The sequence below is a fragment of the Ictidomys tridecemlineatus genome, chromosome 8 (genome assembly GCF_052094955.1).
Source record: "Ictidomys tridecemlineatus isolate mIctTri1 chromosome 8, mIctTri1.hap1, whole genome shotgun sequence".
Classification (NCBI taxonomy): Eukaryota; Metazoa; Chordata; class Mammalia; order Rodentia; family Sciuridae; genus Ictidomys; species Ictidomys tridecemlineatus.
The window spans coordinates 154,926,245-154,944,981 of record NC_135484.1 but is presented as its reverse complement, the minus strand read 5'-3'; the positions used below and the strand labels follow the sequence as shown (position 1 = coordinate 154,944,981).

The 18,737-nt window shown below is 49.4% G+C and overlaps 1 protein-coding gene across 17 annotated transcripts in view; it reads right to left on the bottom strand.

Moving 5' to 3' along the window:
- Carmil1 (capping protein regulator and myosin 1 linker 1) overlaps window positions 1–18,737 on the bottom strand; it is a 230,180-nt gene that overhangs the window by 66,670 nt on the left and 144,773 nt on the right. For 16 of the 17 annotated variants that reach the window (XM_021734403.3, XM_078020631.1, XM_005337027.5 and 13 more), the window contains 8 exons: window positions 18,519–18,623; window positions 14,059–14,128; window positions 7,957–8,038; window positions 7,434–7,533; window positions 7,274–7,328; window positions 2,992–3,164; window positions 1,339–1,407; window positions 371–464 (listed from right to left, as the gene is read on the bottom strand). In XM_021734403.3, the coding sequence (XP_021590078.2) occupies window positions 371–464; window positions 1,339–1,407; window positions 2,992–3,164; window positions 7,274–7,328; window positions 7,434–7,533; window positions 7,957–8,038; window positions 14,059–14,128; window positions 18,519–18,623 (748 nt within the window). The remainder of the gene's footprint in view (window positions 1–370; window positions 465–1,338; window positions 1,408–2,991; window positions 3,165–7,273; window positions 7,329–7,433; window positions 7,534–7,956; window positions 8,039–14,058; window positions 14,129–18,518; window positions 18,624–18,737) is intronic. The other variant, XM_040282088.2, reaches the window with a different exon arrangement.

Below are 18,737 nucleotides of genomic sequence, written 5' to 3'. Positions count from 1 at the left end.
CGCTCAATAGTTTCCCAGTTTCTTGACACAGCAGGGAGACGAGGTCCTCTGCTGAGGACGAAGGGGAGGGAGGGGTGTGAGTTAACATCCTGTTCCCTGCGTTTGCCAAGGGATGATCTCGGGAAGTGATCTGCGCCCAGGCTCTGGCATGCTGATATCGCAAGAATGCTGCCTGATTCCACTAAAATTTCACGGTAAGTCTTACTGTGTCTGATTCCTCCCAGTCATGCCTCATGCCTGGCGGGATCGTAAGAATACACACGAAGTTTCAGAACCTCGGTAAAGTAACAGAGTTCTGCTCCTGAGTTCAGAATCACAGTCACGCAGCCCAAGTGAGTTTACTGGAGCTAAGCTACTGAGCCTTCAGTACCTTTTGCAGAGCTTCTTCTGTCTTCTCGGGGCTGGTTTTAAGGGCTTGAGAGGCGTCGTACATGGGAATCGGCATGAATCTCAGCGTGTAGTTCCTGGAGAAACAGAAAGCAGTGGGCCCGTTGTAAGATGACTTCCTGACACCTTAGACTCTTATCTTAAATGACAGTCTTGGAAAAGTCTATCGCTGGAATATCGCAGCTCGGCCTTCTTCAGCACCCACACGCAACACCTGTGCCACCTCCTGAATTCACTCTGCCTTTCGTTGTTTTATTTTCATTTCTGAATTACATCAAGGAAATTGTGTAAGTGGAAAATTTATGTAAAATGAAAAATTCATGTAAGATAATGTAAACTGAAAATTTTCACATTGGGACTGGAAACAGGGACTGAGAGAAGGCCTGGGGGAAATGCCCAGCGGGACCTGCTGCTGGGTTTTAGTGACCACGGATCTGAATGAACCTGGGTCAGCACAGTGAGCAGGCAACACCAGTCCTGAGCAGGTCCAGGGGAAAGGTAAAACATGCCCTTGCAAAGCAAAACCCTTGAGAATCCACAACTGCAGGTTTCAGGTCATGTAATAAAAAGTCTCCTAGCTCATCTGACCACTGGCCATTTCACCTTTATCATTTGGACCTTGGCTATTTTGTTTCTTCAGTGGATTCTGTATAATGGGCAAAGGAGAAGACGCATAGAGATCGGCAGTGAACCACAGAGGAGGGAGAGACGAGGCCACGCCACGATCTCGCGGGTTCTCGGGACTGGTGGTGGCTTCGGCCCGTCAGGCGTCTCTGCCCTCATCATGAAGGTGAGAAAACTCACTCCAGGTCTTCCTGGCCCCGTGGCTGGACACTGGACCCAGACCTGATCCAACCCCTGTTGCTCACGTCACCCACAGTTTGTACTGGCACTGCTGGTTCTTTAGTATGTTTTCTTTTTTTAGAAAAGAAGAGACTTAATTGAACTTACTTTTCCATAGCAACAGCTATGTCCTGAAAGCCTTGGGCAGTGATGTTGTTCTTGTCCCAGATCACAGTCCTGTTGAAAACCAAACCACGTGAGTGCTGAGACACTCCTCCTGTCGGACAGAAACCACTCACCAGCGGCACCAAGCACCACACAGAGACTGCTGTGAGCAGGGACTGACGGCCACCTCCATCTGTGCTTCAAGCAAGACGGGATGAGTGTCTCCAACGTCATGTCAGAGTCTTGTGGGTTTTTATTTTATTTTATTTTTTTTTTGGTGCTGGATGGGACCAAGTGTGGGTGCCTACCACCGAGCTCCCTGCAACACTGTGATGTAACCCATGGACCCATCTGAGTAGTGTTTTCAGAAAAACTATACTTAAAAACATCAGCACAGAGATTAGCTGACTAGTATAATACCGATATTTTACAGTCAGAAAACTCTAAAACCTGATTCCCCTAAAACCCTCCCCAAAGCGTTTTCGTGTTCTGTCTGAAGCTATTTATTTATAAAAAGAAGCTCATCACCCACAGGCCCGATACACACAGTTCCAGGTACTGAGACGATCTCCGTTCTGAAGGCAGAAGAGAACCCCTCCATATTTCCCTGATCCCTGTCCTGGTGTGATTAGCGACCCTGGGAACTGCACTCGCTCTGCTGGCGAAACTCCAGCTACTATAAATGGCAGCTTGTAGACCTGCCAAGCACAAGGCCTATTTTGGAAGGAAAGTCCTACACTGCCCCCAGAACACGCATGCTCTGGAGGTATTTCGGGATGTGTTAGTCCACCCTGGCACACGCGGTGAGGCACACTCGGTGTGTCTGGGTGACCCCCGGCTCACGACTGCTACTGCTTCCCCGCCCCAGGCCCAGGGACTTCCTGATGTTCACCCCGACTTTCAGAGACTCTGCTGATGCTCTTGGCTGTGGCTCCCGTGTAGACAGAAGGTTCAGATTCGGAATGGGCCCTGGGGAGTGGACCATCAGGGAACCTGCCTCTGAATGACGGATGGTGGCGGTGTGACAGCATGGCATGTCTTTTTAGAAAACCACACTTGGGGAGACTGCAGCTGACCCCCAGTGTGAGCTGCCAGCAGACCTCGGGTACTCTTGGGCTTCAAGTCTGTATGTTGGAGGGGCTGGGAGCGGAGATAAGACCGTGGGCTCACAACCAGGCATGGCCATGAGCGAGGCGGGCCTTCTGTCTGCAGGACCAGGTTCCAGAGGCTGGTGGTGCGGTGGCAGCTGGGTTTGGCAAGGACACCCCAGGACGTTCTCAGAACTCGACATGGCCTGACGGCGGATCTCACAGAATGTGCCCATGGTGGATGGGCCTGGCAGTGTGGACAACCCCGGTGTCACGACTTGCTGCTGCGTGGCTCTGCTCATTCAGCACGGCCGGCAGAGCCGCCTCACCCTCACTGCCGTGACCCACCACAGCCGACTGTCAAGACTGAACAAGAAGCCAGGTCGCTCTCCGTCAGGTTCAGTTACTGAAGGCCACAGTCTGAAGGAATCCGTGCAAACTCTGAAGCCTCCCCCTGGACCAGCACCGCAGACTGCCCTGTGGGTCTCCCTCCCTGGAGAAGCCCAGAGCCCCGCACCGCTGGCTCCCCAAGGCCACCCACAGCTGGCCCGGGAGTGCGGCTGCCTACCTGAGCTTGGTGTTGATCTGCAGGGCTTTGGCCAGCATCTTTGCTCCCATGTCCCCCATTCCGTTCCCGCTGATGTCCACTTTGGTCAGGGAGGTGTTGCTTCCCAGGGCGTTGATGATGATGGTGACCTCGGCCTTGAGCTTGGAGTCAGCCAGGGACAAGGACTGCAGAGGCTGTGGAGCGAGCAACACCCGGCACTCAACAGACTCACCCCACCATGTGCAGAGGCACAGGGACAGACCCTGTGTGCAGCGCTTGACGTTAGGGCCCAGTCTAACAAACACTGATGGAGGGGACTGCAGGATCTGGCCCAAAGCAGACCACGGAAGGACACTTGGAGCAAGTGTGTTTAAGCTGCAGTACCGCTGCTTCTCTCCAGGGGGAGCTCTGCTATGGGGAGAGGAGGAGAGGAGCATCCTCGGCCTCAGTGTGGCTCCGGGTCCTTTCACCAGCTCTATTTTAATACAAGGTGAAAGGACACTGTAAAGTGCCAAAGAGGACAAATGCAAATTAAAAGCCAGCCAAGATCAATGATCACTAACATTTAGGGAACAATGATTATTCTAATCCTGTTTAAGCTTCCGTGTGCATTAATTCAGCACCCAAGGCCTGGGTGCTGATGTTACTCCTTCTTCCCAACGAGACACAGAAAGGTCAGGTGACACAACCAAAGTCACATCGTCAGAGAACAGATGAACTGGGACCAAACCCCATTTAGATAGTCTCGTTCCAGATTTCACCCCTTAACCACTAAGTTATGGCACCCCAGTTAGCTCATGCTAGAACTTTCTGCCGTCATCACTCCTTAACTTTTAGGTTTTAATCAGAAGACACACCTATAATCAAACAAAAGCAAAAGTCGGATTTTGTGTGGACTTTTTTTCCCTCAGTGTTGGAGACTGGTCCCAGGGGCCTTCTGCCACTGAGCCACGTCTCCAGTTCTCCAGGCTCGCCTCGGACATGCGGCCCTCCTGACCAGCCTCCTGAGTACTGGGCTGCCTGCCCCCGATTCTACCCTAAGCCAGGTGACGAATCCAAACAAGCTCACTCATGGTCCCAGCCAGAGCCTGAAAGCCACGAGGGCTGGGGCAGAGTTCTGCAGTAGAGTGTCTGACCACCGCTCACTTCTCTGGCTCTGCTGCCTTCCTGTGCATGGGTTCCCATGCTCCTGGAGCCATAGCTCAAGTAGTGAGCGGGCAGGAGCCTCAGGACTGAGCCGGCAGGACTGGAGAAGTCAGCAGTCTTCAGAGCGGGGCAGGGCCCCCTTCTGGACAGCATGGAGCGGTCCATCAGCAGCTCCGAAATCACAGGTGGAAGCTGGAAGCGGATTCTAGAATTAACTATGGCTACATGGTGGATGGAGCTTGGGACTGGGGCTCTCAAGATGTGCCTGGGCGGTCTCCATGATGACCCACACAGACGAAGGTATAACTGTATCTGCTCAACCTGCCAACACTGACCCCAGGGCACACCTGAGGAGCAGATCTGCCCAGTCAACCAGACTGACTCATGGGGACAGCGGAGAGAGGCCCTCTGCCCAACCAACCAGCACCAGCTCCAGGGGGACACTTCACACAGGGCTGTCTGCTCAACCAAGGGACACTGACTCCAAAGGACACTTGAGAGAGAACCACCTGCCAAAGTAGGGCAGGTGAGAGGACGAGAATTAAGGCATCAAGACTCGGCTGTCAACAAAGCACATGATGGTTCGGTTGGTACTTGTCTTTTTCTCTGAATTTGTATCACATTGTCCAAATTTAATATGTCTATGGTAAAACTGAAGGGTAACAGTGCATTAAGTAGAATAAATTTATAAAAGTAAGTAGACTGCAAGGGCTACTGCATGTAAGGCCTCAGCTAAAAAGCCGATGTCGAGATTCAGGCAGGTTTGGTGAGACGGCTTCAATTTTCTCCATCTTACATTCAGGTAAATGGAAAAGACAACTGAAAGTGCTTCAGACCCAGGCAGCCTAACGTTTTAAACAAAAGCAACTGCAATGTTGCTTTAATTGAAAGCCATAATCACACCTGCCATCATTTCAATGATCTCTATTCACCTACAACGAAAATGATGTACGAGGATTCTTCCTAGTCCTGGCAAGCCGCCAACTCTCCTTGCTCACAAACACGGATCCAGCACCATATTCAAATTCTAAGACACCCCAGTTAACACTTAAAGATAACAGGCAGGGTCGTTAATGGCCACAGAACAGCCTGAATGGCATGCATATTTATGAGGCCATTGTGCCTCAGTGGAACATTACTATTTGAATCTTCACTATTTCTTTTCTTTGCTCAGTGTGCTTAAGCTGCAGCGGTCTCTTGTCTGTAGGCACCACCAGGAGAAACACCTTCTGTTGTTGGTCACAACGTGTGTCTGTAATCCTGTAGCACACACCTCTATGACCTTGGCCCCCCATGCCTCTGTCCCATGACTCTGGGTCCAGCAGGCTGAAGACCACGTGTACACCCCAAGGCTGCAGTGGAGCCCACAGGTGTCTATGTTTCCCAGCTAAGTGCCACCATGGGCCAATAAAGGATGTCACAGGTGTCAGAGAGCAAGTTCTGCAAACATGAGGTCTAAATGTCAAAAGTAGAGATTATATTTATATATGCAAAACTCTCAGATAAATGAATCAAGAAGTTAGCCCAATGGTACCAGCTTTTTGTGAGATTTCTGAACTCACAAGACTTTTAAATTGCTTTGTACCTACTGATTCAGCAGATGAAAAAAACAGAAGCCACCTCCTTTAGGAAAAAAAGCCACCTACTTTTCAATGACATGAAATAAAAAGCCATTCATAGCACAGCATTATTAGCAACACATTAATCAAACTTTTGCATCGGCAGAGATAACCTTTATAGCAAACTTTATCATTTGCAAGTATGTTTTAAGTGAGTTTTAAATATTATCTTTAAAAGAGTTTTAAATCATGGAAACAAAAGATCCTTACATAATGTGTGAAACATGAAAGATATACTATTTTCATAAAATAAAAAAAATTTTCTAAAATATGGGCTAAAATATTTTGGGAAAAATATTAACTATGACTCTGCAACACTGGTTTTCCTCACCCTTTAAAATCGGGCCAATACTGGGAAACCTGGAACACAAAGAAAGCAGAGCGCTACCAAGTCAAATCAAATGTGTAAACGCACAGCATAAACTCTGAAAAGCGTACACTGCATTCTAATTGTGCCCCTAATCTTAATAATCCAGTGGAAGAGTCACAAAATATGGGGCTTATTAGCAAGGGAGGACAGAGAAGTGCTGAGTCCTTCAGTGACAACAGGGGCCACTGGGTCGCGCACACTGGGAAGTTCACGCACACTGGGAAGTTCACGCACACCCGACAGGCAGGGCACAGCGCAGCCCGGGGTGAGGAGCACACCTCCACCCTCCCTCCCTCTGGGCTCGAGGCCTCCTCAGGAACCTCAGCTTACCCTGGTTATGGGATTTGCCCTCGTGTCCCGGTGTGAATTCAAAAGGAAAACCAATACTTTTCCAAACCGTGACAGGGAAGGCATGACAGGCCATGAAGGATGGGCCTCTTCACAGGAGGAATGCATGGGTCTGGGTTTCAGGAACCATAAAAGCCGAGTGTGGTGACCAACTAGGACACAATCTTCCACAGTACGGGTGACATACAAGGTAGGAAGCCCCAGCTCTAAATTAAATGGCCGCGTGGTTGGGTGCTCTCTGTCTGTAAAACACCTGTCCTCTTCTGGTAATGCACTCAGAGGCGGCAAGCCAGGACTGCGTTTGAAGTCAGACGTCTTCACCCTGAACTAAGCTTGGTGGGAAGCCACTCAAGGCGAGGGGAATACAGGGAGAGGTGCTGGAGCTGAAGCAGCCACTTAAGCTGCGGAGACTTCCTGTCTGTGAACTCCACACAATCACGAGATGCAGCTCATCGGCAGCAGCAGGATGCTCCTCAGCATAAGGGATCACCCGAGGGTCCGCGTGGGAGCCCGAGTTAGGAAGTGGGAAGGCTAATGAGAAGACAGACTCAGGAGCCGACCTCCTGTCAGCTATGATTTACAACATTCCTGTGGCTGGTGATGAGTTGAACGGAATGAAGAACAAATAAATGTCTAAAGACATCCTCCAACGCTACGAAAGCATAAATATTTATTCTACATTTTTTAAGACTTAACAACAGAACATGGATGCTTGGGTAGAATCATCTGTAAGCATTTGGGCATGAATCCCGTAGAGACAGTCAGTAAGAACGGCAACAAATAAAAGGCGTTAGTCAAAAGCATGGAAAACAATACTCACTGATTCTTCATCTTGGATCATCTGTACTAAGTTGTCCAACACAGGTGTCAGATTTCTAAAGGGATTTTAAAGATGTGGACAGTGGAATCAAATCAAAAGCTTTCACGAGACTGGTTATTTTCATCATTGTCATATAAAGAAAAAAATGCAAAACTCTTACTTGGATTTCATATTATTAAAATTTTTGCCTAGCGCCAGGTGTTGTATTGATCTGTTTTTACTGAGCCACACTATTAAGGTGGAGAGGTCAGATTCTAAACCTGGAAAGAATCAGAGTGAGGAGAGTCAAAACACACGTGACACAGGACACCTGCGACACCTGCCCGCACAGCATCGCCCAGCTCTGCACTGCTGTGGCTGGACACCCACTTACTATGGGCAGTGCTGGGGACGGATCCCAGGGCCCTGCATATGCTCGGCCAGCACTCTACCACTGAGCTGCACCCCCGGCCCTGGATGCTATTGTTTTCAAAGTGGTATTTTACTCCACAGAGCTTGTATATTTGGCCTTAGAAACCAACTTCGTGAGACTCTGGCACAGATCTATGCTACCCGTAAGCTCTATGGTTAAATTTGAAAGCCCCATCAGTCGAGAAATGAACTGATATTATCATTAAGATCACCTTCCCTTTTCCAACTTGCTTCAGATCCTATCTCGGCGTCTCTCCCGACGCGTGACTCACCGTTGTCGGAGATGTCCAGGCTGGTGATGTTGTGGATCTCAGCAATGCAGCCCTCCAGGACTTGCGCACCCCCCGACCTCAGCTAAGAGACAAACCAAGGCAAAGTCAGGCGTCTGCCCCGTCAGAGGGTCACCGAGCACCAAGAAAGAACAGGGGGTCACGAAACAAGCCAAAGGAAACACACACACCCATCAAGTCCAAAAATCTAATCTCCACAGCGAGGAGACGCTGCTGTTCCTACACAGGCAACGCAACACCTCACCCCACAGCCTCTGCAAAAAGAGGAAGACCACAGGGGCCTTCCCGAACAAGGTGTGTGTGTCTACGCCTCTCCTGTCCCTCTAAACCAAGGCTAGGTCACTGACGGTACCCGACAGGATGTAAAGGCCAGGTACACGGTCGTTCTGCTGCACTGTGGAGGCAGACGACCAGGGGAAAGCGTGCGCGTGTCCAGAACAGACACATCAAAAACCTGATATTCCAGTCTGTGGTTGGGACTCCTCAGATGCAGATCTCAGTCACCGAGGGCCCACATGCTTTCTGGTCTCCCAATGCCCTTGCAGGGCCCATCTCCACCCCCAGCCCTGCCCAGGAACCCTGCTACTGTGCCACCTGCACACGGCTGGCTACTGGCCGGAACTGAGTAAGCACAGGATTCAAGTGTAAATGTCTGAGAACCCTTGGAAGTGATTTTAGGTCTGCTGCACCTGATAACCAAAGCTGAGCGATTTTCCTGTTTTATGTCTCTCTAAATCCTTCTAGTAATTCAATCTCTGAATATCTTATAATGAATCAGTTTGTGATTAATAAATTTCAAAAATAAACCAAAAAAAAAGGGGGAAAGAAACCATAAATTGTTCCTCGAAGCTCTGTAGCAGGCCGCGGCGCTCAGCAATGGGAGAAGTGAACAGGGACGGGGACCCGCCTAGGCAAGCACTTCAAAGAAACAGGGGGTGTTCGGAGTATAAAAGGGGCAGGTTTAAGAAGAGAGACAGAAACTCATAATCCTTCACTGTGACAGTTTGGTGACAGTGATTTCTCTGTTGCGAAATAAAATTCTGCAAGGAAATCTCGGTGTCCTACCTCTGTATAGTAAAAATATTCTACTTAGGTAAATGAAAACTACAAGTAACATCTGTTTAATTCTGTTTATTTTATAAATATTTTACTGATAGTAATTGTACACAAAAAATTAACATTTTTCAATGCTTAAAAAAGAATCAAATACAACCAATATGTGCTAGTTTATTGATTCATAAAGTACTTACACAATGGCCAAGCTAAGGAAAGCGCAAGGAGAAAAAAACAAAGAACGTTATCAGCAGCAGGAGGAAAAGGGAGAGAGCAGCTGAAGTCTCTGTTAACACACTGCAAAAAGGGGTCCAGAGAAGTCCTCCGGCCTACAATGGGTTCCCACAACAGAAATTTAAATGTAAATAATAATTCATCTTTGGTTCCCAAGAATATCCAATTAAATTTATAGGTTATTAGGTGCCTATAATTCCCCCAAAGCTAAACCTTTCCCAAAACAGTAAAAGCTTTTCCATTACTGTAAATGAAAATCCTTTTAAGTCAATTTGCATAATCAAAGCCATGTCTGCATGTGAAGCTGGTTTTTAAATTACCCTCATTTGGATCCCACACACTAGCACCATTGAAAGGAAAGCAAGATCAAAGAGAACTGAGCTGAATCACAAAACATTTTTCAAGATGTTAAAAATAAGATATCATTTCTTTCCTGAGAATGGTGTCTTTTCATTGGTGGAAGGTGGAACACTTCGGATGTCACTCAAGGGAAAAGTTGTGTCTATCACTCAACTATCCTCAACGGGGACGAGCAAAGCAAGGAAAACTGAAATTTGGAGAGAACTTTAATAACTCACTTTCCTTCTTCAAGACCATTTGCTATTTAAAAAGATATGGCAGTGTAAAATAGCACCCAAATTATATATTTTTCCCCTGTGTGGGTTCCAACTTTAATAAGCCAATTTCATCTTGGGGATTTTCCACACATAAAACTGAATGATGAAGGTTTTCCTAAAGAAAAAAAAAAAGATGAGAAAACATGAGCCACTTCCCAGGTGGGAGTAGTTAGTCTCATGTCTTAGACCATCTCACAGTGCCACCTGTCCCGGGGAACCTTTGCAGTCATCCACACTGATGTGGACTGACGGGCTGATGGGCACAGGCGCAGTGCCACCTCCAGGCTGGCAGAAGGGCCCTCCAAAGGAATGCCCTGCATGGAAAGCTGCTGTCGTGGCTGCTGCACCGTCCTACACGCGGCACACGTCACTACCTGTGCCCTCTTCCTCTGCATCAAGAGTCGAAGTGAATTGCGTGCTCATCTGCAGGAGAGTGTCCCTTCAAGCAACTCTCATACCTAGATCTGGGCTGGCTCTTGGCCTCAGCTGGCCTCTGCATCTCTTAAGGAATTCAAGTCCAGCACGTGCAGATTGTTCCCCTGAGCTGTGACTACAAGCCATAGATCAAAGACCTAGGCAATTCCTCCCTTAGGGAGAAGGTGCATGGGGGACACACAGGGACACCGGTGTCACTGCGACACATGAAACAGCTCAGAGCTCCTCTTCAGGGACCTGCCTCCACGGCAATGAGACACATTCCTCCAAACACCTGCAGGAGGGCTCAGTCCCCAGCCTCGGACAAAGGCCACAGAGGCAAGCGTGACCACAGAGGGGAATACTGCGCGGTGTCCAGAACTCAGGTGTGACTCTAGGTGGATGAGATGATTCTTCTTGAAAGATATATTTAAAAAAAAAAAAAACAACTTTGAAGGCAATTTTTAAAAATTTTTAATAAAGAAAGTTTATAGTTTCAAATAAAAAATTTAAAAAGGCAGTATTGACCTGTGCTATAAATTCCGACATTTAGAATAAGTCTCCTCCACAGAAACCCTCTTCCTCTCCAGGGAGTAGCTCAAACATGCTGGGCCAACCATGTGGCACTGCGACACATGCTGTCCCTGGAGACTACCACCATCCCACTCACAGGAGGAAGACGTCAGGTCACAGCCCAGGACCCGAGCTGGGCCTCCGAGGGGCCTCTTGATTCCCCGGGGCCCGGGCACCCCCAGGACTACCATGGACCCCATCTTACAGAAGAGAGGTCACTCCCTGGCAGTACCAGAAAACCAAGGAATTAAAACCCAGTGGTGACATAATTATGAGAAACACCTTTGGAGACAGCAGTTAAGAATCCGAGTGATCTAGAAAGGTCAGGGTAACTGCAGCACTCACTGCACACCCAACAGGACCCAGACCAGAATGTTGGAGTTAGTTCTCCAGACAGAAATGGTATCTGTATTATAGGGAAGCGACGTCATGATCGATCAATTCCTACAGAAACTTTCTTCTTGTAGCTTGAAAGCGCAAATCTCCTCTCTCAAATTCCTTTCGGGGAATCTGGAGCCACCCTGAGCTCTGCAAGACAAGTGGCCACTCGCCAGAGCGTGAGGATGAGTAACCGGGAAGAGGTTCCTTTAAAGAGGCCGCCTGGGTCAACCCATCCTAAGTCTCCTCCAGACGCCTTCATTCTGCCTCAAGGTGACTGTCCTGTCTGCCCCCAGTAAACTCAGTCACCATCTCACACGACGGTGCTTTACCCTCTATGACACCACACAAACCTGACTTTAAAACTAAGGGCTGGAATTTTTTCCCCATCAAGAAAAATGAACCTGATTCAAAAATTCTATACAGATATTTTATATTAAATGATTGATTCATAAACATAAAACAACATCAACATTTCACAAGGTTCTTTGACTCCGTGGCATGGGTGGCTGTGACCCCGGGGTCCCGATGGAGCTGCTTGGCCCTCAGGCACCACATGGGAACTGCAGGACCACCATCAGACCCTCCAGCGCCAGATCCCACACCCTGACACGTCTCAGGTACATCAGCCCCAGCTCTCAAGAAAGGCCCCCTGCAGAAGTGACCCCCTGTGACGGTTAAGTGACAAGGAGAACATTTTATTCCCAACCACCTTTTGGATTTTGAAACAAGATTCATGTGATGGGGAAAGTCAAGTGTGAATCCTTCCACGATTCTCACAGATGATAACCGTGAAGAGGTTGGACCTACACGGGCTAAATCGAGAATGAACAGAAAGACGATGTTCACAAGAGCACCGTTTCACCCTCGCGGTGGGGAAGCTTCTCTCCAACCGCATAAACCCCACAGTGGGAACCCGGCAGACCTACGGCCAGGACTCAGCACCAAGCACCTCAGCTCAGGTGAGCCGGACCTCCAAACACCTGAGGGGTTACTTCTCCTGCACAGGAGCAACCTGAAACCCACCGAGCCCCGAGGAGCACAGGGTGACACCACACTGCGACAGGGTTCAAGACAAGAGTCCTGTGCGGCCGGCCTTCACCCGCAGCAGTACAAGCTGAGCCTTTACACGTGTGGCCAGCACACTGAGCCACGAAAGGGAGAGGCATACTGTCAAGGCCTCCGTCTGTCTGCAGTCTCAACTTTTCCTATGATCGATCCGGAAGTGAGAGGCCAAAATTAAGCTGGGATTTTCATAACAGTAACCGTCAATCCCACCATCAGAGACTAACCATTTGATGTGAATTTTCTGTCTTAAGTAAAAAAAAAAAAAAAAAAAAGTATGAAAGAAAAGGCCAGAGCTGTTTTCTACGTCATCACCTGTCTTCATAAATGAAAGACTACTGGTTTTTTTGCACGGGAAAGGTCCATAATGCTAGGGTACTTTTTCAAGTTTGGTTTTGTTTTTTGAATTTTTGTACTTTTTTTTGTTTTCTCTTTTTTAAAACAATAAGACTACTAAATGGCAAAGGTGGTATCAAAATTAAGGAAGCATCCTACACTGACAATTTACATGGTATCATTCCAGACTCATCAGTTTCTAGAACTTTCCGAGAGGTGAAGTATCGATCTTCTACAACATCGAGTGCTGGGCTGGTGCCTGGCATCCTGTTGGGAGGTAAGGGAAACACGATACCAAGCGTGGCACAAGTCCTTCCCTCCAGAAGGCCACAACCTCGCTGGGAAACTAGACGGGAGCCAACTCATCGTGCCCAGCAAGGCACACTGGGGTTCAGTGTCCAAATGCATGTCACCAGACAATGAGAAAAACACAATCGTGAAGGGCTCAAGACTCAGGGAAGAAACCTGGCAGCCAGAGAGACAAGAAAACAGCAGGAGCAGCAGCCTCGATGAGAACCAGGTACGAAGAGGCACTCTTCAGAAAGCCCTTTAAACCCCACAGCAACTGGCGACCTACTAACTTCACCTCCACTCTGCGTGTGTAGAGGCTGGGGCAACATCAACCAGTCCATCCAGGACTGCACGGCCAGGACCTGACCCACGTGCGCAGGAGTGGCCTCAAGCTAGAGGGCCTTAGGGAGGAGCAGGGTCCAACAGGCACATGACCAGTGGGGAGAACAGAAGGCCAGAGGCCAGGATGGACTGAGGAGCAGAAGAAACAGGCCTTGACTCGCTGGGCAGGCCCAGGCTCTGGAGAGGCCAGAGACTGGCACCTGGTACATTCTTACCAACCTCCTCAGAAACTAAAGTCCCAAGGTAGGAAAGGCTTAGGTGTCCTCTAAAACACAAAGGCTGCTAGGTCAGGTGTTCTGTGTGGCCTCGGATGTGGAAGGTCTGGGCCGCTATGATTCAGAGAGGCATTTCACTTTCCTGTTCTGAATCAAGATACTAAAAAGCAAAATTAATGATGAGAAAGTGATTTGTTTTTACGCTCTGGAAATCCAAGTCAGGTACATGCACGTGTCCCCTGCAAGGAATGCTGTGTGTCACACTTCACGACAACAGAACTGGCTTGTAGCTTTGTACCTCGCGGCATCGTCAAGAATACTTAGGCAACAGGCTCTGAGCCTGGAGAAACAGCCATTAGACACCCCTCAGATGCTTTCTGCATGGTGTTCAGCGGCTATTCGTAGACGAAACTTGCGAAACACATAATGTAGGCTACTTGTGCAATGTGTGTCTCTCTGCTTCCTTTATACCCTGCAGACTCACAGAATCACATTTTTGCAGGAAGAAGGGCAAGTGATTTTGAGGCTATGATCTACTGCAGTCCGCAGTCTGAAGGTGGTCTTACCTCACAGTTGCTGAGATCAAGAGAAACCCCTTTCAAGCTGTGATTACAAGCCAGGCCCAGCAACAGCGCTCTGTGGGAGGAAACACACAAGGGTTAGATACCATTCCACACGACATGGGCGTGCGCGCGTACACACACACACACTGTGAGCACACTGAACAAACCCTGGGAGAAGAATGCTCTTTTGAATCACCTTTCTTTTCTTAAAATGCCAACTGCATTTCTGCTCCCTCTACAGTAAAACACTACCCAGCAGCACTCTCTGCCTGACAGTGGCGGGGCCATCCTCCGTGCCAAACCTGGCAGAACCACCATCCCTGCGCAAATAAGCCAGCAGCACACCTAATTGCATATTGAAATTAAATTGTGTTCATCACAGATAAATCCCCACCTGCATCTGCTGGAGGACAGCTCTAATAATGTTTAGGATACTATTAGACGATTGTTACAGTGGCAAAGAAAAGCTGGCTTTCCCCAGGGAATACTGTAGCCAGGGAGGCCAATTCCAGTGCTGCAGGATGTGGAATCACAGCTGGATGAGCTTATTATTCTTCCTAAGAAGAGCATGTGCCAGGGCTGGAGAGCTCTGGACACAAGCAGGCACATGTCTTGAGCCTGTCCAGGGGCCTGGCTGGCTGGCCACCTACAGGACCAGGAAAACCCATGTCTGTGAAGAAGGCATTTCCTTATCTGCAAATCGGGGAGACTGGATTCGGCACTTGGATGTCATATCTTTCTAAGAAACTGCATCGACTCCACTTTTACAGGCCAGTCTCATAAATTCCAATGCCACTGACCGGGTTTGACACAAAAATTCCACACCCATTAGATTACACAGAATGGACAAAAGCCCTAAATCGGACCTAGTAGTGAACTCAGTAAGAACAGAAAGCTCCTGCTCTTACACACAGAAAATAAATGTGTGCAGGTCATCATGACTCAGGCCGGTGGTGAGCGGAGTCAGGCGCTGGACGACTGTTCTCATGCTCCCAGGAAAAGGACCCTGGCCAGGCTACTCCAAAGTGGGCATTGGTGAGGAGGGAAGAAAGCTAATCCCTTCACAGCCAGGCCCCTGACATTCCCTCTTCCAGCCACTGGGTTCTGGGCTCACCACCAAAAGAGCTGAGTGGCCAGGCAGAGCTGGCTGCCACCCCCAGCCAGGACCTGTTCGCTTGTCTGTCACTCTGCAGCACTGTCCTAGGAGAGAGGCTGGGTCCGTCCCATCGGGGTATGCGCCAACTTCATTAAACAGCTTCTCTTTGCCTAAAAACTGCTTTTTTGACATTCTTTTCTGGGGCAGAACTGAGCCACCAAAAGTACTTGAGACTAAAACCCGCGAGGCCAGTCTCAAGTCTTTCACGAGAAGCTGGGTGACCTCACCCACGTCACTCTTTTAGGGTTCTCAGATTCTCAGCAGCAAACCTAGGGTTTGGACATCATCAAGGAGGTCTCTTCAGTTTCTAGCATAAGGTGAGACTCCAGGATGGACCCACCTGCCCCAACACTGCATTTCATAATGCTCAGACCAAGGAAGATAATCCCCACTTTTCACCCACATGATTGAGGCCCAGGAAGGCAAAGGTGCTCTCTGACATAGTCAGCTACAGAAGGCCAATGTCAGGAGACCCGTAAATAAACGGGCCACAGAAACTGTTTTGGCAAACAAAACACAACTACAGCAAAGGGTGGGCAGGGGGCCCGGGATGGGGGGCTGTGCAGGAGGAAGTGTCCTGCACTGTAACCTCGTGACAGCAGAACGCCCAGCCACTCTCCCCTCGGTCCTCAGCCCCTGCTGCAAAACCAGTGAGAAGAACTGGCATTCAGTTTCCCCGTCTTGGGTGGGGGACGCCTCGTCCTGGTGGAGGAGCATGGGTGCAGGTTTAAGTCTTCAGCCAAGCCCACGGGACTGGAGAGAGGGGTGCTGCATGGCGGGAGGGAGGAGGGCCCAGGGGAAGGGGTGGGGAGAGAAGCCAGAGAACAAGAAGGACCAGCAGCAAGGAGCACCCTTGGGAGACTGGAGGGGACCCTGGAGCAGGGCCACCAGGTTCTCTAAAGCCTGGAGATACTCAAACAGACTGAAGGCAGCCCAAAGGGAAAGCCCCATCATGAAGGAAGGGTTCACATGCCTCCTTCGAAAGGACCCCAGATCAGCGGGAAACTTGTGGAACATCCTATGTGAAGTGTCACTCTCAAAGGAAGTGACAGTTCATTCTCTCACAGCTACTGATCCCAAGAGCTCTAAGAAGCAGGGGTGCCCTCCGCCCTCGGGGTGCATGGCAGGCATCTGGGGTTGAGCCATCCACCGAGCCCTGTGACAGCTGGGGACAGCCGTGGGTGCTGCCCTGCAGGACCAGAATGCCCTCCACTTCCTTCCCCTCCCAGGGGCCCCCAGCACCCCCTGCCCTCTGTCCAGTGCTGCTGTCTTCTTTTGCCCCTCCACAGAGGGAGTCGTAAAGCACGTCCCAATGCGTATCCTACAAGCCGGCCACCATCTCACAGCCAGCTTCCCAGGAAGCCACCAGCTCCCCACTGCTGCGGTCAGCATCACAGGCCACAGTGCATGTGTGGACTCTGCTGTCCCTTCCTGCCCCTCCCTCACAGGTGGACCCAGGCACCTGCCATCCGTCCACTCATCATAACACACCAAAGTACGCGTGGAACGTGGTTTTGGGAATCTTCAGCTATTAAGCGTTTTTCCGCTCTGTAAAATCTATACTGAGTAAAACCCAGAGCTGACGTGACCCCTGAATTAACGTGATTAAACATTCCCATAAATAACAGGTCATGAGATTTAAGATTACAAAATATCTTTCAAGTAGAATATTCACAAGTACACAGCTACAGTAAAGTCCAGTAAGTCCCGGTTTGCTACGGCGTGGGATAATGCATAACATCAACTACATCGAGCCATTGAACGATCACTCTGCATCACACAAGGGCAACATTCTGAACAATCAGAAAAAATGCACTTATCACCAAAACTCTGCTGAACGTGACCGTCTCCCACTGAGCACAAGGGCTGCATCTGGGTTTGCTCTGTACTCAGTACCCCAAATCTGTCATACTGTGATGGTTAATCGATTCTAGCTGAATGCACAGGGTTAAATCGTAAAGGAGACCCTTTGGAACACTAGTTGTCATAGTTTTCTTAGTAGCCAATACAAGTAGCCGAATCATAGGGATATTTTTTTAATTGTTTTTGGCTGTTAGGTTGGTTGGTTGGTTTATTTTTGGTACCAGGGATTGAACCCAGGGGCGCCCAAACACTGAGACACATCCCCAAGCCATTTTTCTATTTTCCTTTGAGATGGGACCTCACTAAGTTGTTACAGTTGGCTTTGAACTCTCGACTCTCCTGCCTCAGTCTCCCGAGCCACTGGCATTACAGGCATGGGCTACAACGCCCAGCGTGGCTGCTAGGCTTAGAGACAGCTAACACATTAACTAAACATTAAAAAAAAAAAAAGCAAAGCCTGCTGTAGTTGTGACCCCAGGCGCTTTCTAGTACCACACTGGACCTGCTTTCCCGAGAGGCATTCTTTGTTTTCACCATATGGTGCCAGGTGGAAGCCAGAACCTCAGACCTCCAACAAAAAAGGAAACTTAAAAATTAGAAGAAAATGCATTTTCTAGTAAAATGAATAGCAGGTACTGATTTTGAACATCTCATGCGGAGCACAAGGGAAGAGCGCGGGTCACTGCCGCGGGTGACACCAGCTGGGGAGGGAGCCGTCTGCAGCACTGAGCCTGCCTGACAGGGCGCACGACCAGGGCTACTGCGACACACCCTCTCCAGGCACAGAGAGAACCCGACTCCTTCGCCTCTGGACGCCCACCTTTGATTCCGTCTGGCAAAAAAGATGAACGGAAATCCCAAGGTGACAGATTCCTCTCAAACCTCAACTCAACTGCAGTCTTAAATTCTATAACTTAAGTCGCCTGTCAGCCTAGAAACGCTCAGTAACTCAGACACCCAAGCAGCTAAAAACTGACTCTGCTGCCCACATGATGGACAGAGTTTGATGACCACTGTGAGTAGAAATATCTAGAACAAACGTGGACTAAGACGCACCCAAGACTAGGCCTAAAAACAGGCCGAACAGAGGGGAGCCAGAGGCAAGGGCACCTGGAGGCACAGCGATCAACGCGTATTCATTGTGCCCGTCACAGGGGTCAGGGCCGCGTGTCCGCACGTGCTCGGAACCTTCTTGTGTGTCAGAGCAGTGACGACCGCCAAGGTCACGAACCACAGGGAGAACGCTCGTGAAGGAGAAGCGGCAATGATATCTACCTGCACAGGGTGCTTTAACACTTCCCACCAACTCTTCCACCTCCGAGTAAAACCTATCCTCAGTGCCTTTTCGGTCTTTGCATTACGCGGCCTTCTCTCTTCCCTCGAGCACTCCCAGAATAACAAACTCGACCTTCAAAGCTCTGGAGAAAAGGAAGCCATCACTCACTTTAAGGGCTCGGGAGACAGTTTTGTGCCGGAGAGGTTGATGTGCATCAGAGCCAGGGAGCTGCTGAAGAACTGCTTGAAGGACGGGGGCACTTCTTTTCCTTTCCTGCAAAAACACGAGAGCTGTGAGTGGTCCCCCTCCCCCAGGCGCACGGACTGGCCACCCAGGCCCTGTGAATGGCCCGCGTGCCAGCACACTCAGAAACGTCGAGGAGAAGAC